The 27,386-nt window shown below is 44.7% G+C and overlaps 1 protein-coding gene across 1 annotated transcript; it reads right to left on the bottom strand.

Moving 5' to 3' along the window:
• Window positions 1–11,101: 11,101 nt before the first annotated feature.
• Window positions 11,102–25,613, bottom strand: THNSL2 (threonine synthase like 2). Its single transcript, XM_020979077.1, has 8 exons — window positions 25,381–25,613; window positions 23,534–23,728; window positions 22,037–22,189; window positions 19,841–20,071; window positions 18,894–19,042; window positions 16,627–16,752; window positions 14,629–14,780; window positions 11,102–11,997 (listed from the first exon to the last, which is right to left on the bottom strand). Exons 1-8 carry the CDS (start codon window positions 25,601–25,603, stop codon window positions 11,775–11,777), a joined length of 1,452 nt encoding a protein of 483 aa, XP_020834736.1. The 5' UTR covers window positions 25,604–25,613; the 3' UTR covers window positions 11,102–11,774.
• Between the last annotated feature and the right edge of the window lie 1,773 nt (window positions 25,614–27,386).

Genomic DNA, 27,386 nt, shown 5'->3' with positions numbered 1-27,386 from the left:
AACACTTGAAGTCAGATATGAGGTCTCTGCTGATTCTTCTCTTCTCCAGGCTTAACACCCCCATTTTTTTCAACTGATCTTTGTATGACGTGGATGCAGGAGAACCCTGAATCAGAGGACTGGGTTCCCACCCCACTTCTGAGGAGGGTGTGACCTTTTCACTTTGTGTGACCTTGGACAAGTCTACTAGTCTCCCCCAGCCTCAGTTTCCTCATCTGTCAAATTACTAAAAGGCTTCTGAAGTCCCTTCCAGGTCGAAAGATACAAATCCTATGATCCCTTCACCATTGCAGTTGCCTTCCAAGTGACTTACTCAAGGCCACAAGACAAGATAAAGATGGCAACTTCTTTCTGACTCCAAATCCCAGCTTATTAACCTATTCTACCTCCCTGGATAGGCAGAGGGTACTTAGCCAAGCCAGAGGCTAAATGGAGTCAGTTTTGACTTCCTAAGCTCCAACATTAGAGTGACTTGAAGTCAGTTTGCAAATTTATGCAAATTACATGTAATAAAGGGCATTTGTCCTTTTGTTCAGTGTCGTGACTCTTCGTGAACCTGTGGACCATACTGTCCATGTGGTTTTCTTGGCAAAAATATCGGAGTGGTTTATAATTTCCTCCTCCAGTGGATTAAGGCACACAGAGATCAAGTGACTTGCCCAGGGTCATACAGTCAGTAAGTATCTGGGGTAGTATTTGAACTCAAGTCTTCCTGATTCTATCCACTGAGCCACCAACTGCCTCCAAAAGGCATTCACTCTCCCCTAATTAACTGGGAGGGCAGTTAGGCAGCACAATGAATAGAGTGCCTGGCCTGAAATCAGGAAGACTCCTCTTTCTGTGTTCAAATCTGGCCTTATGAACTAGCTGTATGACCCTGGATGAGTCACTTAACACTATTTGCCTCAGTTTTCTCATCCATCAAATGAGCTGGAGAAGGAAAGGCAAACTACTCCAGTATCTTTGCCAAGAAAACCCCAAAGGGAGTCACAAGGAGCAGGAAATGACCTAGCAACAATAATAATTAACTGGAAAATTATCTGGTCAGCTTACACTAGATGCCTAACCTTTAGAATATATTATGTCAGGCAGGTGAAACAAAAAATTCCTCCATTGCCCACACTAAAACAGCTTCTCAAAATAAACTAACTTCCCAGTGTGGATCAGGGATGGAAGTCAGATTTGGAGTTAGGGAAGATGGGGACTTTCAATGGACTCTGCTGCCCCCTCCTGGGGAAATGAAGAACTGTAGCTCACTCCATAGTACCCATGGACAGAAGCCTGGTCGGTTCCCTACATATGTGACCTCAGAGAGATAGGACACCTTCAAAGTTCTATTTCCAGCAGCATGGCAACCAGGGAGGACCTAAAAATAAACCACAAAATCACGGTTCTGGATCTTCCAGAGCTGTGAGTATTTTCTAGGAAAATAGGAAGAAGGAAGGGAAAGATGTTTGTTCAAGATGATAAAAAGTATCTACTTGGAATCAAGGGCCAGTATTGATTACATTGGGAAAACATTGGGAAATACGGGAAGCTGGTGTCAAGCAGGAAGGCTTGCTTTCCACTTTTTATGTGACACAGTATTGGAAGGATCAACATCTGAATTAAGATAGGGAAAATATATTGGGGAGATTGCTTGATTAAATGATTGGTGGAATTAATGAAAGTAATTTCTTAAATATTTACTACGTGCCAGACGCTGTACTAAGCACTGGAGATGCAAAAGCAAAAAGCAAGACATTCTCTGTCCTCAAGGAGCTTACATTATAATAGGGAAAAGACAACACAGAAGAGTTATAGCTAGGAAAGGGTATTAAGATGAGGAAGAGTGGATTCTCAGGGCCATTAGGTGATATGTCCTTTCCAGGAATGACAGTGTGGGCTGGATTATTATTCCCAGAGCTAGAAGTGGGAAAGGGTTGGGGAGTGGGTAAGATAAATGTGTATGACTTGAAAGTGGCCAGGGAGCTGCAGTATGGTGGGCTGGGCTGAGCTGTTTACCATTCAGAATCCCAGGGACCCCAGAGGGAAGTGAGTGCCTGGTTGGAGGGAGCAGCTGGGGCATAAGAGCATGGCATGATAAACACTGGAAATTAATTCAATCCAAGAAGATTTTATTAAGCATCTACCACAGGTAGAGGACACAAAAACAAAATATAAAATGGTTCCTGCTTCCAAAGAACTATGTTCTACAGGGGGTAAACAATGCACTCAGATAAGTCAATACAAAATATATACAACAAAGTAAAAATGAAGAAAAAGTTGGTTTTAGAGAAGTCTGGGAAGACTTGTGTGAACAGGTACAGAGGGAAATTAGCAGAAACAAGGGAACAATTTGTACCATAACCACATTGTAAAAAACGATTTTGACTTATGAACGCAGTTCAACGCAATGACCAGTCACGGTTCCAGAAGACTGATGATGCAGAAGGACACCCAAGGCCTGACAGAACGTGAAGAATGAGGCCCATAAATACATCCAGAAATGCAGTTTGGACACAGCCAATGTGGGAATTTTTTTTTCTAACTATTCGTATTTGCTAAAAGAGTTTTGTAAGCCAGCAGTTAGCATAGTGCCTGGAACATAGTAAATGCTTAATAAATATTTGTTCCTTTCTTTTGGTTTTCTTTTTTCTTTTTCAGTGGAGGAAAGAAAATAAAAATTTGCTAATTGAAAAAATAGGATAAAATACCTATTTATCTATATTTATCTGTCTCCTCAGACACTTACTAGCTGTATGACCCTAGGTAAGTCACTTAATCCTGTTTGTCTCAGTTTCCTCATCTGTAAAATGTGCTAGAGAAGGAAATGGCAAACCACTCCAGTATCTTCACCAAGAAAACTCCAAATGGGGTCATGAAGAGTCAGACATGACTTAAAGTGATTGAACAATAACAACACAGAGGTAGAAGATAGATAGATACATACATACATACATGCATACATACATACATACATACATACATACATACATACATACGTACATACATAGGAATGATGTGAATCAGGCTGGAAAGGCAAGGCTGGAGGCAAACCATGAAGGATTTCTACCACTCAGACTACTCTGCCAAGGGCCCTACTCACAGGAGGTCCCAGGATCATTGAACTGGAAGGCACCTCAGAGGCCATGGAGCCTAATGCCTTCATTTCACAGATGAGGAAAGAGAGGCCCACACAGGTGAACGGATTTGGCAGAGCTGGGATTTGAACTCAGGACCTTTGGCCCTAAATACAATGCATTGTCTTTTTTTTTTAATTGTAAGATTCAGGATTACAGATTTAGAGCTAGAAAGGGCCTTTAGTGATAATAATTAGAATTTATATAGTATTTGAAGGTTTGTAATGCGCTTTACAAATATTATCTCATTTTATTCTTATGATGACCCTGGGACTTAGGTGCTATATTTATCCCTATTTTACAGATGAAGAAACTGAGACAGGCAGAGGTTAAGTGACTTGACCAAGGTCATACAGCGGGTAAGTGTCTAACTCAGAACTTGCTGACTCCAGATCTGGTGCTCTATCTATGGCACCATTTAGCGTCCTAGGTCAGCCGGTCCAACTCTCTTATTTCACAGTTGAGGAAACTGAAGCCCGGGGCAGATAAGTCCAATGCTCATTCCACGGTAGAATTCTGTTGCCTTGCAGCTAAATATTGAAGTCGATAGAAGACTGGACCTAAAGTCAGGAAGACCTAAATTCAAATCCAGGCTGAGACACTTTCTAGCTATATGACTTCAAGCAAATCACTTAACCTCTGTTTGTTTCTTGTAAAAAAAAAAAAAGGATAATAGCTAGCATATCCCTCACTGGGATGTTATGAGGATCAAGTGAGATAGTATATATATTTTGAGGCTTGAGGCAATTGGGGGTTAAGTGACTTGCCCAGGGTCACACAGCTAGGAAGTGTCAAATGTCTGGTCTGAGTTCAGATTTGAACTCAGGTCCTCCTGACTTTAGGGCTGGTGCCCTATCCACTGCACCACCTAGATGACCCGTGAGATAATATTTTTAAAGCATTTTGCAAACCTTAAAGGCCTTTATAAATGCTAGCTGATAGTATTACCTCCAATTATACTTACCATCTACTTGGAGCTAGGTGGCACAATGGATAGAGCCTGGAGCCTGGAGTCAGGAAGACCTGAATTCAAATCCACCCTCAGATACTTACTAACTGTAAGTAAGTAAACCTCAGTTTCCTTATCTGTAAAAATGGGGATAACAATAGCATCTGCTTCCCAGGGCTGTTGTGAGGATGAAATGAGATAGCATTTGTCACGTGCTCAGCCCATAGTGGCACCAAGCTAGCTACCACGCTCATGGTGATGACATTTCTTATATTATTAAATTGTTGCTTGTTTCCGGAATTTCACCTACGATGTGGGCCCCTTGTCTCTCTACCTGAACTCTAAGCTTGGAAGGGGCAGTAACTCTGATGAGGACTTTTCTTGGGCTCCCCTATAGATCTGGCCCAGTGCCCTGTAGAAAGGAGTAGCAGTAGATACTTTGATGGATGGGTGTCCAAATGGGCAGATCCTGGGAAGATGTGTCTGGAAAGGGACGCATTCCCAAAATGGGCCTAGGGCAATGAGCGGGGACCTCCCCTTCTCTCTCCCACAAACAGATAACCTGAGCCCCAGAGAGTTCATCGTTGTGTTTACTTAGGGATACGGATGAAAGGATGCAGACAAAAGGTTCCCGAGGGCTGTGGGTCATTATCCATCTCAATTTCACAGCTTCAGCGCCTCCACATTTCCTTACACAGTCGTCCAATAGGGCTCTACCCCACCCCCACCTGCCTCACACCTGACTTACAGCCCGGGCTGTGGCCCCAGCACTTCAGGACGGCTTTTAAATCACCTCCTGACAGGGGAGGCTCTGGCCAAGCTCAAATGACCCATCAATTTTGCCCTCTCGTCCTTGATGGACGCTTCTCCCTCCCACCTTTCTACCCACCCGGATTCATTTCTGACCACCCAAGGAACCAACTTTAAAAGTTGGGGGAATTTCCTCTGGTGCTGGAGAGGGAGGCTGCCCAATCTGTCTTCTTCAGCAAAACTGTTCTCTGCTCTCTTCATCAAATATTCTATCCTTCTCCCAGATGGTGAAATACATCGGAAAAATCCTCTTCCTTCCTTCCTTCCTTCCTTCCTTCCTTCCTTCCTTCCTTCCTTCCTTCCTTCCTTCCTTCCTTCCTTCCTTCCTTCCTTCCTTCCTTCCTTCCTTCCTTCCTTCCTTTCTTCCTTCCTTCCTTCATCTACCAAGTCAGTTCTCTGACCAGTCTAACAACTCTCACAATCCATGAAGCCTTTATACCTTAATGAGGAGGACGTGAGTAGAATTGAGAGACAAGCAGCCTCAGCATCAAGAAGACCCGGATTCAGATTCTGCCTTTGACACTGACTAGCTGTAGGAGTGACCCTGGACAATTGGCTTAACAGGTCTGGGTCTCAATTTCCTGAGCTGCAAAATGAGAACAGTAATACCTACCCCCCACCCCCACCCCAGGGTTGTCGAGACTCAAACTGTGCGCTTGCTGAGGACAGAGGCTGGTTTTGCCTTTCTTTGTATCTCAAAGAGCAGCACAGTGCTAGGCACGTGGTAGGTACTTAAGCACTGCTTGCTGACTCAGCTCTATATAAAAACCAGGGGTTATGAATACTGCCAGGACAGCTGGGTGGCAGTAGGTAGAACATCGGCCCTGGATCAGGAGAACTGAGTTCAAATCAGCCTCAGAATAGCTGTGTGACCCTAAACAAGTCACTTAACCCTGACTGCTTAAAAAAACAACAAAACCCAGCTTCCCATGGTCTGCCTGTCATCAACATTAAAAGCCTGCCTGCTTCTGACCTGTGCTGCATATAAATATTTTCGCATGTTCTTTCCCCTAGTGCGTTTCTCCTGTGTCCCCTTCCATACCATTCCCTGCTCTCTAGAGACCAGTGAGCCAAGGCAGAGCTGCCATGTTTATATAGCATCTAGCCCAGCACCACTGGTACGTGGACGGCCAAGAGAATGCAAGCTCCCTGAGGGCAGGCGCTATGTCATTCTGTCCCTTTGGATCCCCAGTGCCAGCACCTTGTTCCCCACCTAGAAAGCATTTAATAAATGGCTGTGTAATAGAGGGAGGTGATGGTGAGGAGGGTGACAGGAAATAAAACATGAAGAAGCTATCGGCTCCAGTTGTCCGCAGCAGGCATCGGCCTTCCTAGCGCGAGCAAAGCCCTTACTCTTATCCTAATTTTTACAGAAAAAATTAGGGTTACTACCTGACCTGCCTGTCTCACTGAGTTGTTGTGAAACTTGAAGGATAATGTATGTGAAAGACCTAAATATACAATATATGAGATAGCTGCTGAGGTGGCGCAGCGGATAGATGCTTACTAGCTGTGTGGCCCTGAGCAAAGCCACCTGACCTCTGCCTGCCTCAGTTTCTTCATCTGTAAAATGGAGATAATAACAGCACCTAATTCCAGGACTGTTGTAAGGATCAAATGAGACATTTGTAATGTGCTTTGCAAACCTTAAAGGGGTCTATAAATACTAGTCATTATTATTATTATTATTATTATTATTATTATTACCTAAATGTGAGAGCCAGAATATTGTGGAAAGAGCACTATTCTGGAGTCAGAGGACCTGAGTGTGACCATAGCAGTTATGTGACCGAGGATACAGACCTTTGCCTTCTCTGTGCCTCAGTTTCCTTCCCAGTAAAATAGGAGTGATCCCTTAACCTCTTTCACAAGGTTGTCACAAGGTTTGAATAAGCTACATTAGTCAGGCTTCAGTCTCCTCTCTAAAATGGGAATTAGACTTGATCTCTATGGTCCCTTCAGCTCTAGGCTTCTGAGTCAAAATACCCAGAATGGCAATGGTTTATTGATTGATTTATGTATGTCACTTGGTGAGCCGTGAAGCCCTATCTAAACAGCAACTATCGTCATCATTGACATTAATGAATGGCAGCGAGATGCAGTGGAGAGAGAAAGTCTGTGTCAGAGTCAAGAAGACCTGAGCTCGAGTCCTGACATGTACTGGCTGTTTGCCCTCAGGCTAGCCATGAGATCTCTGTTCACTAGGAAGCTCTCTAGGCTCGGAGCTGAGGGGCTGCTGGCAGGAATTGGGAGAAGGAGCTTCCTCATGTGGGCATTGACTCTGCCAAGGATGGCTCTGGCCAACTGCCTAGTCCCGTCATTGAGATTAGATCCCCAGGTACAGAGAAGGAGCCGGGGGCTGGGGAGACGGGGAGGCCTGGCTCCTTCCAGCCTGGGGATGGCTCTGGTTCATGTCAGACTGATGTCCAGGGGAAGCAGCCAAGAGGGAGGGGAAGTCCATACTGCCAAGCCTCCATCCCTCCAGCCTTGCCTTGCCTTGCCTGCAAGAACCCTGGGGAAAGTAGGAACACAGCAGCCCCCAGTGGGCATGACAGGAAGTGTCTTCATTCCTCCCAAATAAGTGTGAGAGATAGAAGAGGAGGTGACCAGAGGGCTAGCATGGAAATTATCTAGCTCCTGCAGAAGGGATAAAATGAGAACTTGGGCCACTTTCCTAATAAGTGATGCACAAGACTCCTTGTGAGATCAGTACGAAAGGTAGTATTATACCCATCTTACAGATGAGAACACAGACCACACGGATGTCAGTATCAGAGGTAGAATTTGAACCTAAGTTTTTCTGACTCCAAGATGGGCATTCTATCTGTTAGGCCACATGTGAAATTAAATTAAATTAATCAAGGAAAACCTTTCGTCTAGATCTAATAGGGACCAGACTATTTAGATTAATTAATACTCTAATTAACTGAGTTCCAATACTATACACATTATTATGAAGGGAAATAGTAGAGTCGAAGGGCCTGGATTCTAATCCTCCCTCTGACTCATGCAATGCTGGGCAAGTCACTTAACCTCCTCGGCCTCAGTTTCCTCATCTGTAAAATGAAGGATTGCCTTGCAGGAAAGGCAAGGCAAGAGGGTTCCGGGCTTTACAACGCTGACTTTTCCTCCCTCCTGGCTGCTTCCTCTGTCTACTGGTCTGACCTGAACCCGAGCCATCCTCAGCCTAGAAGGAGCCAGGCTTCCCTATCTCCCCAGATGGTCTCTGAGTTGCCTTCTACCTCTCAATCCATGGTTCTGCTTATAAACTCCAGCAGAACAGTCACTACCCAGACGACACTGAGCCGTACCTAAGTCTCTCTTTGTTGAATGAGCAAATGACCCCAATAGCATCTCCAAGTGCCTTCAGCACCAGCCAACATTTAGTAAGTACCTGCTGTATATAAAACCACTTGGGAAATGCCAAGATAAGTAAGACAGAGCCTCACAACCTTGTGAAAGGGCCAGGAGGGAGAGTATTATTCTTATTTTCATTCAACAATTGAGGAAAACGAAACTGGGAGAGGTGAAGTCACCTGCCTAGAGACACACAGCCAGAACATGGCAGAAGCAGCATTCCTCTGCACCTTGTGGCCTCCCTGCCATTGTCAGAGTCAGGTTCATTTTTAGGCTTTTTTTCCTGCAACTATCCCCATGCTGTTAATTGCTGTTAAATGGGCGAAGCATAGAACAGAACCAGAAGCTGGACAATATGGTTTGATTTACAAAAAAAGCAAAGATCATTCTGGGAAACTGTCCCCAGACACACCGAGGAAGCTAACCTCTCCCAGGACATTTCTTTCAACCTTTCTCTTCGGTAGACATTGGTGTACTACATAAAATAAAAGCAGTGACTCCAGACCTCCAGGAAAAATCTAATTCACACTCCTCTAATTTGGAGTTTGTTATCATTCATGGCAGCTAGGTGGCACGGTGAACAGAGTACCTCATCTTCCTGGGTTCAAGTCCAGCCTCTGAGACTTACTAGCTGTGTGACATTGGGTGAGTCACTCCACCCTGTTCAATCAGACACTACCAAAAAGAGACCAATTAAACAAAAACACCCGGAATGCTCTGCCTCCTCACCTCTGCTTAAGACTCAGATCAAGCTTCACCTTCTACATAAAGTTCTTGGTTCTCCCATCTGGTAGTGCCCTCTCCCCTCTGTCTTTCCCTCCCTCTTTTGTATTTACTCATTCTCTTTATCTATATTCTGTATATACTTACATATGTCCTTGGTGTCTCATGGGATACAAGATCAGCTCTTTAAGCACAGGGATTGTTTCATCCCTTGTGTCTGTTATCTCCCACATCTTTCCCGGGGCCTGGCACACCATAGGACTGATTGGTGTTGCAGTGGGGAAGCTGACTTTTGCCCCATTTAGGAAGAGAGAGTTTGCCGAGGAAAATAACCGTCCAACTGCTACTCCAAGTCTGAGTAAGAAAAACTTTTCAGACACATCACAAGTATCATCTGTTTCTTAGTATGTTCATTATGAGGGGTTCTTTTGGTCATTAAAGCAGAGGCACCAGAACCTTGCCCTGGTGGGTGTTAACCTGGAGACGAAGCAACCAGAAGGCATTTCTTCTTAGATTCAAACCCAGAACCCAGAATGAGTCTTCACCGCAGATCCAGACTTAGCCCATGAACGGGAATCCCCAATTTTGAAATGTGCCCATAGTAAAACAATAACAGTAGCCATTGTTTATATGATTGCTTAAGGTTTGCAAAACGATTTACATGTATTATTTCATTTCTTCTTGCAGCAACCACCCTGGGAGGTAGGTGTCATTATCATGTCCATTTTAAAGACAAGAAAACTGAGGCAGACAGAGGTTAGGTGATTTTGCCCAGGGCCACACCAGCTTGCAAGTGTCTGTCCACTGCACCACCTCAGGAGCTGCCTCATATATTACACATTTAGGTCTTTCACATACGTTATCATCTGAGTTTCACAACAAGTAGCCAAGTGACTTGACCAGTTGGTCAGTGTCTGAGGCAGGATTTGAACTGTAGTCTTCCTGACTTCAGGTGCAATGCTCTCTACCTGCTATGTAACCTAACTGATCATAGATCAGGAGCCAGAGGTCATTTTCATTTGCAAAAGAAGAAACAAAAGTTCAGAGGTCAAGATTTCTCTAAGGCTGCCCTGGTGGTGAGTAGCAGAGCCAGGATTTGAACCAAGGTCTCATGACTCCAAATCCTCTGGGGATACTCCTGACCCACCAAGTACCTGCAGTTATGTTTCCAGGGATGAGGATGTGTCATCTACAATCTCACCCCATGACGATGGCATGTAACAACCAGGGTTCAAGGCCAAAGGAAGGAGTCCAACTGACCACTCACATATGGTCAGAATCCAGGACCCCAGCTTTATAACCAATTCTTTGTATGTTTTAATTGCACTCAGTAGAAGATGAGCTCCCCGAGGGCAGGGAGGGTTTTTTTGATTTTCGTCATTATATCCCTAGAACCTAGTATAGTATCTAGTACATAGCAGACTCTCAGTAAATGCACAGTGAGTTCAATGGGGTTAGATTTTTATTGAAACAGGTACCTAGGCTCACGCCTGTGCTCATCTCACAGTTGAGGCAGGCTCAAAAAGGTGAGATGAATGAAAATAGGGAGAGGGTCAAGTCACAGCCAGAGTCCTAACAGAAAGTTCCCCCTTGTGGACAAATTTTCCACTTGGGTTCAAAAAGATATAGGGGAGCTCTGATAAGAATCTGGAGTGCTGAGGTCTGGTCCTGAATGGAATGCTGAAATAGTGAAGCCCCCTCAGTGGTGTTGACCCCTCCCTACATTTCTCAGAAGCTGCCTCCCTGAGAAAGCACAGCATCATGAGATCAGGTGACAGAGCCACGTCCTGTTCACCCAGATTCTATCCCTCCTCAGGCCCCCTCCCTAGTTGTTGGCCCTGTGAGCTCCGAAGCCCAGCCAATGGAAAGAAGAGCCAGCGGGCGGGCAAGGTGTGTGTGTGGAGGGGGGGGGGGGATTGCGGTTAGGATCTATATAATCTGCTGAGCTGAACACACTCCCGCTCTCTTTGGTCAGGGCCATCTTTTGGGTGCTCTGAGGGAGCCCTTTCTCAAGAAAGCCAATAAACACACTGTTCTTTTTGCTAATATCTCTGAGTCTCTGATTTATTGGTAAGGGTCTTTGTACCCCACACAGTCCCTTCTGTGGTTACCAGAAGAATGAAAAGCCCAAGAGACAGAGTTTCTGGGTAATTAATAATCAATTTATTAATTAGGCTAGCTGATAATCAGTTGATGGTCACTGGTCTCTCTCCGTAACCAAAGACAAAAACCATGGAGATCCCTGAATGCTTAAATATCTTTGGAAAAGGAGGTGCCCCTCACAGGTGAAAATCAACCCTGATTGGTGAGTAATTAAGGAGAGGATGGACGTATCAATGAGGCTAAAGTCTTCAGCTTCTCCTGCTGAGAACGTGACTTGATCGTGAGACTCCAGCAATAAGGACAAAGGAATCCATCTCTACCTGGAGCACTCCTGTTGGTTTTCTCTTTCATGAGCTGAGTTCCCCTAGACTGCCAATGGAAGGGTGCAAGGGCATGGGCTCAATGCTTTAGGGCTGGAATCACCTAGATTAGATTCTGTAGATTGCTCTAAACAAACATAATGTCTTCTATTTGGGTGGGGTCCCACCCAAGATCACAGAGCATGTACCCAGAGGACTTGGTCAATCTCGCCCATCAGACTTGTCTTTCAGAGACTGGCTCGGTGATCCACAGAGACGAGTCCTTGAATGAGGAAATAGAAAGGAAAAACCTCAATCCTAATTTAATAATTGATTATTAATGTACCAGAAAAACAATCACTTCTCTCATAGAAAACATCTCATGGTTTCTGGAACCAAACCAGGGCTTGATTATTCTTGAGAGCTCAAGCCTCCCTTCCTCTGCCGGGACAGGTCCTCTATTTTGCCACGTAGCACTTGGGTCCAGTCATCTCCTCTTCGAAGAGGAGTGCATTGAGTCTTCATGTGCTCCAAGGCTCGGATGTCTTCGGGAATCTCAGGCACCAGTCGGGCTTGGAGAACAGCATCCTGGAACTTAGCTGCTGAGGCTGGGGCCAGGCAGCATCTGGGCAGGCTGGAGGCAGGGAGAGGAGGTTGGAGTGGCCATGATGGGCAAAGGTCAGGGAAAGAGAGAGAAGAGGGAAAGAGAAGGAAAACAGAGGGACGTAGAGAGGAAGATGGAGGAGGAGAGCAACAAGGGAGAAGAAGAAGAGGAAAGGTGAAATCAGAAACCAAACTGGCAATTTGCTCCTTTCCTTGGCTGAACGTGGTCCTGATAAGCTACAGATGGGTAAAACACTGGGTAAAAATAGGAACTATGACCCCGTCCTTTGGGTCACCAATGCCCCTGACTCCTAACATATCTAGGCTGCATTCAGAGTGGCCAAGCTTCCAGGAATAAGGTGGTGATCAATTGACTGTCAATCGATAAACATTTATTAAGCACCTACTGTGTGCTAGGCACTATTGGAGAAAGGCATTAGGCATAGTGGATAGAGAAATGGCCCAGGAATCAGGAAGACCTGGGTTCAAGTCCTTCCTGGGACCAATGGATGATGTTAATTGGTGTCACCCAGAGCTAGTTATTTGATCTCTTAGGACCCCGGGCAACTCCTTCTGTCTGTCCATTCAGAGTAGGTGCCAACCTGCACTGACAGGGGGAGTTCTTCACTGGCAGCTTCCTACAGCACCAAATCACAGGTTTGGGGTGATGTCTGATACTGCTGGAGCTGACCAAGTGGCTGTTTTCCTACTAAGGCAGATCTGACCACCACTTCTCCACTCAGCAGACTCTAGGCCTCCTTATTGCCTCTAGCATCAAATAGGCTTGTAAAGCCCTTCCCACCCTGAACCCTTCCTGCCTTCCCAGCCTCATGGGATGTCCCACTCCCTCCTGAACCCAGCAGTCCAGCCAACCTGCCCATCCTCCATTCCTCACACACTCTCTGGGTCTTTTCTCAGATCTCCCTGATACCCAAAAAGCACTTCTTCCTTCCCTTCCCTTTGTAGAACCCCTCTCTTCAACACGCAACTCAAGCGCCATCTTTCTCATGAAGGTTTTCTTGGTCCAATCCCCCAGCTGCTAGCACCCTCCCTCCCCAAGTCTTCTCCAAGCTAAAGATACTCAGTTCCTTCAACGCATCCTACCCAAGACTACAGTCTCCTAAAACCTCCTGCACCCTTTTATTCAAGCTACTTCCTAGGCCACAGTTAGGTGGCACAACAGATAAAACACCAGACTTACAGTCAGGAAGATCCGGGTTCAAATCTGGTCTCAGATAATTTACTAGCTGTGTAACCTTGTGCAAATCATTCATCTCTCTGAGCCCCATTTTCCTCTTCTGTAAAATGGGAATAATAATAGCACCAAAGTTGATATTGAGTCATAAACCCTAAAGCCATATCAACATTTGCTAATAATATCATTACCTAATCATGTCTCCTCAATCCTATATTTTTGTAGTTTTATAAAATCAAAATACAAGACTTCCTTTGATTTAATTTTCTGTCCAGACTTGTGAGTTCATCAGTGTAGGTACAGAATTTCCAGTGGAGAGATTCCCTTCACTGATGCTGGTTAGCAACTCACTTGTCACTCAACTATTAAAGAGCTGCCTGAAGTTACCATAGTTACACAGGTAGTAGGTATCTGAGGCAGGAATTTCACTTAGGTTCTCTCATTGCTGATCAGTTGTTTAAGTCATGTCTGACTCTTCATGACCCCAGTTAAGGTTTTGTTTTATACTACAGTGGTTTGCCATTTCCTTCTCCAGCTCATTTGACAGATGAGGAAACTGAGGCAAATAGGGTTAAGTGACTTGCCCAGGGTCATACAACTAGTAAATGTCTATGCATGTCTATGCCTGGACTTGAACTTGGGAAGATGAGTCTTCCTAACTCCAGGCTTGGCACTCTATCCACCTAACCACCTAGCTTCCCCTAGGTTTTTTTTACTCTAAAGGCTAATCTGCTAGTCATCACACCTTGCTACCCTTCACACAGGGCTTCATATTTATTCACTTTAGATTTCATCATACTCCAGCTCATTGAGACACTTGTTGCATCCAGGTTCAATTAACCAGTGCATTGGTTACCTCTTCCAGCTCCCTGTCATTTGTGAATTGGACAAGCATCTGATTACCCTTTCATCTAGGTCACCGGTAAAATTGAGAAGCACCTAGAAGATACAGCCAGCATCACCTGCCTTCCACCTCTCAGAAGAAGGGTGTCTATGGATGTTGTGTATACGGGTGATAGCATGAAGGGACAGCAAGTGTAAGTAGGGTTTTAGGTCTGCAAAGAACCTAGTTCTCCAATGTTCTGCCTTCGAGGTCCCTGGGATTTGGAATAAGTCCAGTTCCTCATATCCTGGCATGAATGTGATTATAGTCACAGCAGACTGTGAAAGACAAGCTGAGAAGCTGCTATAGAATTAATGGAAAACTCGCAGGCCTTTAAATGAAGCAGTCTCCATTTCCAGAGATCATGAAGAGATACAGTCTAGTCTCCTATCCCCCCACTCCCCATTGCACAGATAAAAAAAAAACCAGGCCCAGCAGAGTCTTTTACTCCCAAACTAGCGCTCTTTCCCAAGCACCATACACTATTGTGGGTCCAATGAGAAGGGAACCAGTGAAGTCATGGCACAGAAATCCCCCACCTCTGCCCCAGACCAACAGAAGGGAAGGAAGGGCATGCCCCCTACCCGGGCTGTTCACAGGCCGATTTCTTGTAATGGTAGAAGACGGCCACAGCAGAATGTGGACACAGCAGATAGCCATTCTCCTCCCAGCATCGCCGCATGGTGTGAATGATGTCCTCATCAGAAGCCGACTGTGAGCTTATTGTCTCTGAAATCTGAGGAGGGTTGGGGAAGAAACAACAGAAACATGCCAAATTCAACAGGTGGGACCATGTCAATACTGGTGTAGTTCGGGGAATATTTTGATGTTCCAATTTTCTTGTCTTTACATCTGTAGAAAATATACATTAGGTACTGGTTCAGTAGTGCAGTAGACAGAGAACCGGGCCTGGAGTCGGGAAGACCCCAGCCTCAGACACTGTGTGACCCTGGGCAAGTCACTTAACCCTGTTTGCCTCAGTTTCCTCATCTACAAAATAAGCTGGAGAAGGAAATGGCAAACCACTCCACTATCTCTGCCAAGAAAACCCAAAAAAGGCTGTCACGAAAAGCTGGCCATGACTATAATGACTTAACAACAATAACAACTAATTCAGTTGCTTTTTTCTGGGGAGAAATCTTCAGTTTGATTCAAGGTTCAAAGAAAGGAATTATTAGGGCTTGATTCATGGTTCCACAAATTAATGTTGTATGTTTTTGACTCACTGTTTAAGCATCTCACATTGAGGTAGGATGCATTACAAATAAAGCACTCTAGCCTTAGGCCCCCTGAGGAATACTGAAGGAGAGCTGGAACTAAGGTGGGGCACCTGGGGTTTTGTTCCAGGGTGTCAGATTTAGAGGATACTGAAAGTATTAGTTAAAATAGCTAGCTTTTCAATGTCTATAATGGCACTCCCTAACCAATTCTGGGTCTGGTATGACACCTCCATCCCCCACTCAGGAGGAAGGGAATTCAAATCTGGCCTCAGCTACTTACAAGGTGGGCAAGTCATTTAACCTTTGTCTGCCTCAGCCTTCCCTACTATAAAATGGAGATAATAATAGCACCTATCTAACAGAGTGGTTAGAAGGATCAAATCAGATCATATTTGTAAAGAACTTAGCACAGAGACAGCCTGGCACATAGTACATGCTTAGGAAATATTTGTTTCCCTTCTTTTCTCTCCTACGCCAGTGCTGAGCACTAGCCTCATTTTGGCCCAGCGTTTCTACCCATGGGGACCCCAGGTTAAAAAGCTGATTGTCGGTCAGGTTTTGTGCTGCTTTTCAAAGGCACAACATTATGCTTCCCTTGGTGCCAGAAATCATTCATGATGGCTCTGTGCTACAGAGGAAACTCTAAGCATGTCAGACCTCTCCCACTTTAGGGGCTGGATCAGGTGGGGCAGCACCCCATTAGGAGAAGGAAGGCAAGAGAGTACTTTGAGCCATCCCCAGAGAGCTGATGCATAGAAAGAGAAGGCTCAGACTCCTCGGGCTGCCATCAGAGTGACCTCAGCCACCTCCCAACTTCTAGCCAGGGTGACATCTGAATGCCAGTCCAGGCAAGTGAGCATCTTTGGTGGGAGTCAGTATTAACTATGGATGGAGCGCTTCAGTGGGTGACATTCCCTTCTATCCACTGAAGAACATGATTCTGAGGAAGGCTTTACCAGACTAACAAAATAAAAATTTAAGACACCCTGCATTGGAGACATCCAAAAGTGAGCAGGCAGCTTTGGGAGGCAGTGAGCTTCCCCTCTTTGGGGGTCTCCAAGCACCACCTGGATGGTTACTAGTCAGGCCTACAAAGTGGGCATTCCTTTTTTTTGGGAAATGGTTGGGTTAGATGGTCCCTGAATTCTGGCCTGCTGGACTTTGGTCACAGTAAGGAGTTATTAAGAGTCTCCCTTCTTGGGAATTAAGAGTCTTGGCAGTTTGAATGATGGCCTTCTTTGGTGGGGGAATGAGAAGCATGTCCTAACTACTGTTTGGTACAAGCTACCCAAGCAAAGGTTTTTTGTGCTGCTGGCTGAGCTGTTTCCCTTTCTCGGCCCATCGCGAGAAGCCGCCGCCGACCTTGGCACGGAGCTCTCTCGGCACACGCAGCTTCTTGGTTCTGTCAAACTGCTCCATCAGAGCCTTGACCAGCCCGCTGTCTGAGCCCGAGAGCAGCCAGAAGATCCTCTCCATGTTATAAGGCATCTGAAAGAGAAGGGCCAGGTGTGAATTCACAAGGACAATGGATCAGCTCTGAGGTCAGGGCTGTAAGGGGCTCAATTCAACCAGTATGTATTCTTTAACTACCAAGTTACAGGCAAGGTAGAATAGAGGGCAGAGAGTGGGCCTCATAGTCAGCACAGGTCAGCACCACCCCTACAACTTGGAGTCTCAGAGTTTCTTAGGCCAGCAGTGTCTACCTTAGAAACCAGGGCCATTAACAGGTTCATAAGGATCTCGAGAAGGTGGCTTAGTGGATAGAGCATTGGACCTGCAGTCAGAAATACCAGAAAGAACAGAGTTCAAATCCAGCCTCAGACACTTACTAGCTGTGTGACCCTGGGTAAGTCACTTACTTCTGTTTGCCTTAATCCACTGGAGAAGGAAATGGCGAACTACTCCAGTATCTCTACCAAGAAAACCCCATGGACAGCATTGGTGAGCTATGGCCCCCTTGGTTACCTGAACAACAACAAAGGATCTCCAAAGACCCATATTGACTTAGAAAACCACATATTGACATTACCTACATGTTATTGTATTTATCTGATTTTTGTTAACTATTTCCCCATTGTATTTTAATCTGATTGCGGCTCATTTAGACACCTCTGGCTTAGGGCAGTGAGTGGTTAAATGACTTGCCCAGGGTCACATAGCCAGCATGGATCAGCGGCAAGCTTTGAACAATGCTGGCTCACTATTGCCTATGCCATAGCATTGAATGCTAGTGCACAGACCCAGGTAGACATAAGAGTAAGGGGGAAGGGGGGAAGGGGACAAGCATTTATTAAGTGTGTACTAGCACACACTGTGCTAAATGTTTTACAAATATTATCTCATTTCAGGAAAGCCAGGGGGCAATGGATAGAACACTGGCCCTGGAGTCAGGAAGACCTGAGTTCAAATCTGGCCTCAGACACTTACTAGCTCTGGTCAAGTCACTTAACCCCAATTACCTCTGAAAAAATCAACAAATATCTCATTTGACAGAGACAGGACACACACACACACACACACACACACACAGAGTTTTTTTTTTTTTCTTTTATCTCTAGGAACTTTTCATTGGAATTAGTTAAGGGAACTGGTCATGTTTGTCCTGGAGAAAAGACTTGGAAGGACATGGCACATCACCCCAGGTACTTGAAGGCATTAAAGAGATTGGGATCATTGGGAAGGTAGGCTCAAGTGGCTGGCATCAGTGAATCACTTGTAGGCTCTTCATACAAGCAGGAATGAGCAACCCATAAACAAATTTGACTTTCCTACCCTCTCTGCTGACCTCCAGACTGGCACCTCCAACTGATTATTGGATATCTTAAAATAGATGACCCACAGACATCTTAAACTCAATATGTCCGAAGCTGAACTCACTGTCTTTCTCCTAAAACTCTCTCCTATTGCTAACCTCCCAATTACTATAAAGGGCAACACCATCTTCCCAGTCCCCCAAGCTAGGTGTCATCCTTGACTCCCCTCTCTCTCTCAGTCCCCATATCCAATATGGAGCCAAGGCCTGTCCTTTCTACCTCCATAACCTCTCTCAAATACATCCCCTTCCCTCTCCTGACATCACCCCTTCCCCAGTGCAGACTCTCATAATCTCACATCTAAACTATTGTAATATCTGCTGGTGGGTCTCTCTGCCTCAACTCTCTTCAAGGGTCAGGGCTCTATGAAAAGCCAACTGGACCATACACAATTCAAACCAACTCCCAACCTTGGCTTAGGGTAGTACAAATCTCTGGATATTTTTGGACCATAGATGTAGAGCCAGAAGTGATCTCAGAAATTATTTAATCTAAACTTCTCATTTTAAAGTTGAGGAAACTGAGGCCCATAGGAGGTACCTGACTTGCCTACAGAGGCAATAAATGTTTGATTTAAATGCAGGTCCTCTCCCTCCTAAGCCAAGACTCTTTCCCATGTATAACATAGGAACAACACACTCGCCCCTTAACAAGGGATGTAACAGAGCAGTGATTCTAATTTAGAGAGTGGCAGTCCCAGGGAAGGCCTCCGGGGTGTGTGCCATCGATCCCTCCCCTAGAGAGGAAGAATGCCAATGTGTCACATAGAAGTGGGGAGGGAGAGGAGGAGTCCGCCCTCTCTCTCCCGGGTCTCACCTGAATGTCCATGGCTGATGCCAAGGTTGGGCTGGTGTTCCCTGAGGGTGAGAAGACCCCCTGCTGGACAGTCCTGTGGATAATGTCATTACGGTTCACCACTGTGGCCAGACGGATAGGCAGGCCCATCTTCTGAGCAACGCAGCCCGCTAGAAACAAGGACAAGCAGACGCCTTCTAAGCCTATGGCGACGGTAATCCTTGGGACAGCCCAGGTGAGCCGGTGACTGCTGCTTGCATACAACAGGATGATACTAGGAGGGCTGGAATTCAAACCCAGGAATTCTCCCTCCAGATCCCATGCTCTCCTGACGAGTCCCCAAATACCTCTCAAAAATGACCCCAAACACTACTTGTTTTACAAAGCCTCCCCTACCTGCATCCCCAGAGTCTGTACTAATAAAAGAGCCTTTCCCCTGCTCTGACCTCCTAAAGCCCTGTTTATAACTGTAATGTTCTTGTGGGACACTAGGTGGCGCCATAGTGCACAGAGCAGCGAGCCTGGAGTCAGAAAGACTCATCTCCATGAGGTCATCTGGCCTCAGACACTTTCTAGCTGGGTGACCCCTGACGAGTCACTTAACCCTGTTTGCCTCAGTTTCCTCATCTGGAAAACGAGCTGGAACAGGAAACAGCAAACGACTTCCAGCATATCTGCCGAGAAAATCACAAACGGCATCCAATAAAGAGTTAGACGTGACTAAAAATGACGGAATAAATGCTCTTGTCACCTAGCACCAGGTACTACAGTCAGCAATGTTTAGAGGTTCTGGATTCAAATCCTGCATGACCTCAGGATGGTCACTTCATTTTCTCTGGGCTTCCCTGTCCAGCTCTGTAAAGCGAGGGGTTTATCCTAGCTGCCCTCAGAGGTCTCGTCCCACTCTAATTCTATGATTTCATGACATGATGCCAAGGCTGTGGGCTGAAGCTTGGGGCTCTCCTCACCAGCCAGATTGCCCGCAGCCCCTGTCGGCACAACCACCTCCACGGTGGGCAGTGGGTAGATGTCCGTGGATGGCGCACACTGGAAGTAGGCAAAGAAATAGTGAGCCATCTGCACCAAGACCCGGGACCAGTTGATGGAATTCAAACTCATCAGGTTATGCTTCTTGGCAAAAGCCACATCGGCAAACACGTCTTTGATGGGCTCGTCCAGCTCATCGCTGTCACCCTCCACTGTCAGGGAGAGAGGACATGACAGTGGTCAGGAACTCAGGAACTCCAAGGCCAATGAGCTCCTCCCCATCCCTCAGCTGGGCATTCGAGGCCTTCTGCACTCTCATCCCAATCTGTAGAGCCTACCTGGCTTCTCAGTCCCCCAATCAGGCATCCTCTGCATTTGTCCCCCAGAGCTTCTTTCACACTCATTCATTCAACACATATTGAAATCACCCATTCATGTAACATATCTTTCTGTTATAATGTAAGCTCTTTGCCTGTAGGAATTATTTTATTCTTTGTCCTCATATCCCCTAGGGCTTTCATAAATGTTTATTGATGTATTATTTGATTATGTACCATGATTCAGTGTGGTGGGAGCAATTTCTGCCATGAAGGCAAGGTACAGTTTTCTTTAAAGGTGTTGAAATCATCCCTGAGACTTAATAGGCCCAGACCGTGAAGGCCTGAGACATTGATGTAGCTTCCTGGTGGCTGAGGTACAAAAGTCAGAAGGCAAGGAGTCCATAGCTGTTTATGATTGGCAGACCAGATGGTCAGTACAGAGGCCAATGTGCACCTAAGTGAATTGGTGTGAGATCCTCGTTAAGTATCCTTTCCATGCTATGACTAAATCAGCTCCCTTTGGGTGACTACTGGATGGTCTAGGAGTGTCTCATTTCATTCTAAATCTCAAACTTGAACTACTAGACAGGCCTGAGTCAGGACCAGCCTCCAAAAGCAAGGTCTGTCCCAGGGCAGTGAGTCAAGGAGCAATGAAATCTCTAATACATTAAAAATCAGAGAATATACATTGGAAGGGTGTGGGGATCTTTCAGCACCCCTTGAACTTCACCACAGAGGCAGTCACTTCCCCCCCTTTAGAGCAGGGGCTCATCACCTTTTTTGTATTAAGGACCACTCTGAGAGTCTGGTGAAGAGCCCCTTCTCCGAATAGTGTTTTCAAATGCATGAAATAAAATACATAGGATTACAAAGAGAGCCAATTAGATTGAAAGTTATCTTATTATCTATCCATCCATCTACTATCTACCTATCCATCCATCCATTCATCTATCTTTCTACCCATGTACTCATCTCTCTATCCATTCATCCATCCATCCATCCATCCATTCATCTATCTATCTATCCATCTATGCCTACCCATCTATTTATCTATCATCCATCCATCTATTCATTGATCTATCTATTCATCCATCAATCCATCTATTTATCTATCTGTCCATCTCTCTCTCTCTCTCTCTCTCTCTCTCTCTCTCTCTCTCTCTCTCTCTCTCTCTCAGTTCATAGATTCTAGTTTATCCTGAGATCCTATAGAGGGTCTCAGGTTCTTAGTCTAGCCCTTAAATGACTTCCTGTTTTGTATGACTACATATGTATAACCTATATCACATTGCTGTGGTGGGGAGGGAAAAAGGGAGAGAATTTGGAATTCCCAGTTTAAAAATGAATGTTAAAAATCGTTTTGAGGGGCAGCTAGATAGCACAGTGGATAGAGCACCAGCCCTGAAGTCGGGAGGACCTGAGTCCAAATCCAGCCTTAGACACATAACACTCACTAGCTGTGTGACTCTAGACAAGTCATTTAACCCCAACTGTCTCACCAAAAAATAAAAATTGGTTTTACATGCAACTGGGAAATAAGATATACAGGCAATGGGGTATAGAAATCTATCTTGCCCTACAGGAAAATAGAAGGGGAAAGGGATAAGGGTGGGGGGTGATAGAAGGGAGAGAAGATTGAGGGAAAGGGTAATCGGAATCCAGAATGCACGTTGTCTTGGGGTAGAGGGAGGGGAGAGATGGGGAGAAAATTTGGAAGTCAAAATCTCGAATGTCAAAAACTAAAAATTAATCAATTAATTAAAATTTTAAAAAAAATATTAAATGACTTCCTTCCCTTAACATTTCATTAGCTCAGGATCCATTTACCACCCCAGAAGGTTCCCATGCAGTCCCTACCCCCGAACACATGCACATTCTCCTCAATTACTGTTGTCATCTGGAGCTCCTGGATCTTGGAGCAGCGTCCCAGGGGCAACAAAACAATGATGTCGATGTTTTTGGCTCCACGGACGCTTTCAATGGCTGAACTTCCTGTGTCTCCAGAAGTCCCTGATGGGAAATAACAATAATCTTAATAATTCACACTATAACTACTACTATTGCTGCTGATACTACTACTCCTTCTACTACTCCCACTATTTCTACTACCACTACTACTACTACAGAACTCTAAGGTTTACAAAGTAATTTATAAATATTATTTTATTTGATTCTCACAACAACCCTGGGAAGTAGTGCTGTTATTATTCCCGTTCTACAGCTGAGGAAACTAAGGCAGGCAGAGATCTGGTGACTTGCCCAGGGTCACACAGCCAGTGAGTGTCTGAGTCTGGATTTGAACTCAGGTCTTCCTGACTCCAGGCCCAGCACTCTGAGCACTATGGCAACCCCTAGTTGCCTTGTAAGCACTTTGATAGTGCTTTATGGACTGGACTAATTTTGTTGTGTGTGTGTGTGGTTTTGGGTTTTTTTTAAGACCAGACCATGTGATTTCATTGTCATGGGAAACTCCCAGTGTGAAACTCCTCTTACCAATGCAGATCAGCACTTTCTCTGTAACTTACAGCTTTAGAGAGTAGCCTGGGGCATTAAGAAGTTAAGTAACCTGCCAAAAGTCACACAGTCAATATGTGTCCGAGGTGGGACTTGAACCCAGATCTTCCTGAATATCTACCATGCCACACTGCTTCATGGTTTACAAAGCACCTTTCTCACCTCACCTTGTGAAAAAGATGGTATTACCACACCCATTTTACAGGTGAAAAGCCTGAGGCTCAGATTCCATAACTTGTGCATAGGTTAAGCTATCTGTAGCACAACTATTAAGTGTCAGAGGTGGGATTAGAACCCAAGCTTTTCCAGACTCCAAGCCCTGCACCCTATCTATGAAGCCACAATGCCAAATGGTTGGCCTCCCGCCTGTCACCAGGGAGAAAAATAGCAACCCCTGGAAAAGACCTAGGACTATGAGGATGAATGATTTCCATACAACACTGAGCATATAACCCTGACTATCAGGACAAGCCCACCAACTCGCTATTCCGGAGCCAGAGCAAGGCTTGCACAGTCACACGGATGCCACCTTACACAGTTCTCCCTGTGACCAATTGCACCCAGTGACTGGAAGACAGCTCCCCATACTTACAGGGGCAGCCTATATTCCTGGAGCAATCTGAAACTAGAGCCTGAGATTTGGAGTCCCAAGACCAGGATGTGAATCCCGACTCTATGGCTTCTTAGCTTTGTGATTCGTTTTCCTCATCTGTAGAATGAGGAGGTTGAACTAGATGACCTCTGGGGTGCCCCCAGCCGTGGGTTAGGATCCTTAAATGAAGAGGTTAGACTGGATAATCTTGGGGGTTCCTTCCTTCCAGCTCTGACACTTCCACCCACCTACAACGATAGTGACGTGTTTCTGCCTTTTCTCCAGAAAGTACTGTAAGAACTGTCCTGTACAGGACATTGACAGATCCTTGAAGGCATAGGTGACACCATGCCATAGCTCCAGCACATTCAATCCATTCTTCATCCTGGACAGGTGAACAACATCTCTGTGGCGGAACCTGCTGAAGGCTCGGTCAATCAGACCTGGGGGGAGGAGGGATAAGCAATGACAGTTCTTTCATTCAACAATGTCTCTTGGTCCCAGGTAGTTCACCTCCCTTTCACCAGAACTGGGCTAGGAAATTGCATCTTTCAGACGATCTTTTCTCATTTTTTTTTCCCTAAAGGGGTAAATACATTTGTGTGGCTGTAATTTTATGTTCGCAATTTTTCCTGAAGGCAATTGATATGTTTCTATGTTAAAAGTGGGCAAGGGAAAGCATGCTAAGGTCCTACATACAATTTATAAGATGCCACACATTCAGAAATGGGAAAAATAATCAAAAACAGAAAGAGAGGGAGAGAGAAAGAGAATGAGAGAAGGAAAGAGAGAGACAGAGGGGGAAGAGGGAGGGGAGAGAGAGAGAGAGAGAGAGAGAGAGAGAGAGAGAGAGAGAGAGAGAGAGAGAGAGAGAGAGAGAGAGAAACTATTTGTCATAGATGATGGGGATTAGAATAGATAACCTTAAGGTCCCTTCCCAGCTCTGATATTTCAAGATTCTAAAAAGCCTCTTATAAGTCGGCATGTGGAACTAATGAAAAGTAAATCCCACCAGGTTTTGAGGTTTTAGATGAACCATACAGAATGATAGGATCCTGGCCATTTAGTCCAACCCCTTCATTTTATAGATTTTTTAAAATTGAAATTAGTTAGCTTCAATCAATGAACAGGTATTGAATTTTTTTATTTCTTTTTCCAAATGAATTTTTATGAATACATTGTTTTTTTTAAAAAATCACCTATATTTCCCAATGTATTTCTTCCCTTCCCCTTGTCCCAATGAGATTTCCTTTAAAACAAACAATAAAAAATTTAAGAAAACAAAAACAAAAACAGTTCAGCAGAAGTACTCAACATGGAAAAAGCCTGACAGCAGACTGTTTCATTGTTCCATACCCATAGTCCCCCAAGTCAGCACAAAAGCAGGGAGCAGTGCCTCCTCATAACTCTTCTTTGGGATTGAAGTGGATCATTGCAATTGAACAGAGCTCAGGTTCTTTTAAAATTGTTTTCCATTGACACCTTTTATTTTTATGTTACCTGGCTCTCCCCCGTATTTGTCCTCTCCCTCTTCCCAGAGAGCCATCCTTCATAATAAGGAATTAAAAAAAAAGTAATGTGGATAACTAATGTGGAAATATGTTTAACATGATTGCACATGTGTAACCTATATCAGATTGTTTGCCATTGAGGGGGTGGGATGTGAGAAAAATTTGGAAGTCAAAATCTATAAAAAATGAATATTGAAAAATTCCTTTAAAAAATAAAATGCTATTTACCAAAAAAAATGAAATGTGGAATTTACTTTATAGTTTTTATTTTAATAGATTTTTATTGATATCTTTGTTTTTTACATCACCTAGATTTCCCCCTTTATCTTTCCCCCCACCTACCCCAGTGGGTTGGAAAGAGGAAAAAAAAAGACAAAGAGAAAAAAAATTTAGTAAAAAAACCCCAAATAATCAACCCACCCCCCCACACACAATCTGACATTTTCTGCTCTGCAAAGGTCTTCTCATACCTCTGTTTTTTGGGTCACTTGTTCTTTGTGATTTCACAGGATTCAGTTTCAATTATTTTCAAGGAGCATTTGCTAAGCCCTTTTTAGGATGAGTTGGGAATCTGGGGGACTCACCTTTCAAGTCTTTCTTTGGCATGCGCTCTGGGTCAATGAAGAGAGAGCACAGCTCGGTCACCAGGGCAGGGTAGGAGAGGGTGCTCCATTGTTTCAGGGTCTCCCTGTCCAGCTGGGGGATCTCTTCAGGCATGAAGAGGCCCCCATCAGGGGCATAGCCTGAGAACAAGGCTCCTTCAAAGTCAATGCTGGGAGTTCCTCCCCGGGTGCTGACATACCTCATGATCCTTTGAACCCTTTGAAAAAGAGAAGAGGCTTCTGAGACTAAAGCAGAGAAAGGACCCTAGCCACACGGGAGCTGCCAATTGAATACTAAGAAATACTCACAATATATGCTGGCTACTAGCCCCCTCAAGGGGACAACTGCAGCAGTGAAGACATAGGAGAGTGGCAAGAGTGCTGGGTCAGTTGCTCAACAGACTGAGTTCTTGACCCGGCTCTGCTCTATACCAACCATATGGCTTTGGACAAGCTATTCCCTCTCCCTGGTCCTTGCCACCCACCCCCTGGGGGGTTGTAAGGGTCTAAGGTGTGTCCTTTGTGTGAGCAGCATATTCTGAGAAGGGAAAGCATGGTGAGGTAGACAGCTATGGCAATTCCTATAGGCAGAGACTAGCTGGGCTATGCACCCCTAGGTAAGGTTTGAAAATGGCACACCTTGTATGTGAATATCCACGGGAGATTTTAAGGCTCAGTGTAAATGACACATACAGCTTGGTTTGATGCGAAGAGCCCTGGATTTGGAGTCAGAGGAACTGGGTTCAAATGCTGCCTCTTTCACTATCTGTGTGACCTTGGGCAAGTCAAAATACTTCTCTGAGCCTGAGTCTCCTCATCTATACAATAAAGCCACCGGACTAAATGACCAGAGCATTTGTTAAGTGTTTACCATGTGCCAAGCATTGTGCAAAGCACTAAGAATACAAAATATGCAAAATAATACTAATAATGATAAAATTTTAAATTAAAAAACTAGTCTCTATCCTCCAAGGACCTTATGTCTTAACATGAGAAGACAACACATAGAAGGAAGGTAGAATTGGAAGGGAGGAAGAAGAAAGAGGAGGAAAAAGAATAGGAGGGGAAGGGTGCTGAGGAGGTGGTAGAAAAATATGGAGGGGTAAACAAGGAAGGAAGGAGGGGATCTTGTAACACGGCTTCACTGTCATCTGAACTAGTCAGAGGAGGGAAGAATATACATATACAGAATTGGGTACAGAAATAAATACACTTTATTCAATAGGAAACAGAGGGGGAAGGCAAGAAGGGAGAAGAGGGGTATATTAAAGGAGGGATTGGTCCCAAGCAAAATAAACTCTAAGGATGTTCAACACTATTTACAGCAGCTCTTTTTGGGGTGGCAAAGGATTAGAAACTAAGGGGATGCCCTTCAATTGGGGACTGACTGAATACGTGATAGTAAATTGATGTGATGGAATGCTATTATGCCATAAGAAATGACGAGTAGGCTGGATTCAGAGAAACCTGGGAAGATTTAATGAACTGATGAAAAGTGAAATGGCAGAACCAGGAGAACAGAGTATACAATAACAACATAGTAAGGACAATCAACTTCAAAAAGACTTGAACACCGATCATTGTAATAACCAACCAAGACTTCTGATGAAAGATGCTGCCCTGGTAGAAAGGTAAAGGACTCAGTGCAGAATGAGACTTTTTTTTTTTTGACTTGGCCAATGCAGAAATTTGTTTTGCTTGACTCTATATGTTTGTAACAGTTTTGTTTTTTCTTTCTCAATTTGGAGGGGAAGAGTGGAGAGAAAGAGAGAAAGCATATTTTTACTGATTGAAATTATTAATTAAAAAAAAAAGTCCAGAAAGTCAAGGGTGAATGGTGAATTTCACCAGGAATGAAGTGAACATGGCAATAACACCCCTTTGGTTCACATGGCTCCCTCCTCCTTGTCTTTAGGTAATTTATTTTTGAAAAACCGGTTATGAGCTCGTTAATAATCATTCAGTCACAATCCATGAGATTGTGAACT

The sequence above is a fragment of the Phascolarctos cinereus genome, unplaced genomic scaffold (assembly GCF_003287225.1).
Source record: "Phascolarctos cinereus isolate Bilbo 61053 unplaced genomic scaffold, phaCin_HiC Scaffold_2;HRSCAF=192, whole genome shotgun sequence".
NCBI lineage: Eukaryota > Metazoa > Chordata > Mammalia > Diprotodontia > Phascolarctidae > Phascolarctos > Phascolarctos cinereus.
Note: the sequence above shows the minus strand (reverse complement) of the source record. Positions and strands in the feature narration are given on the sequence as shown.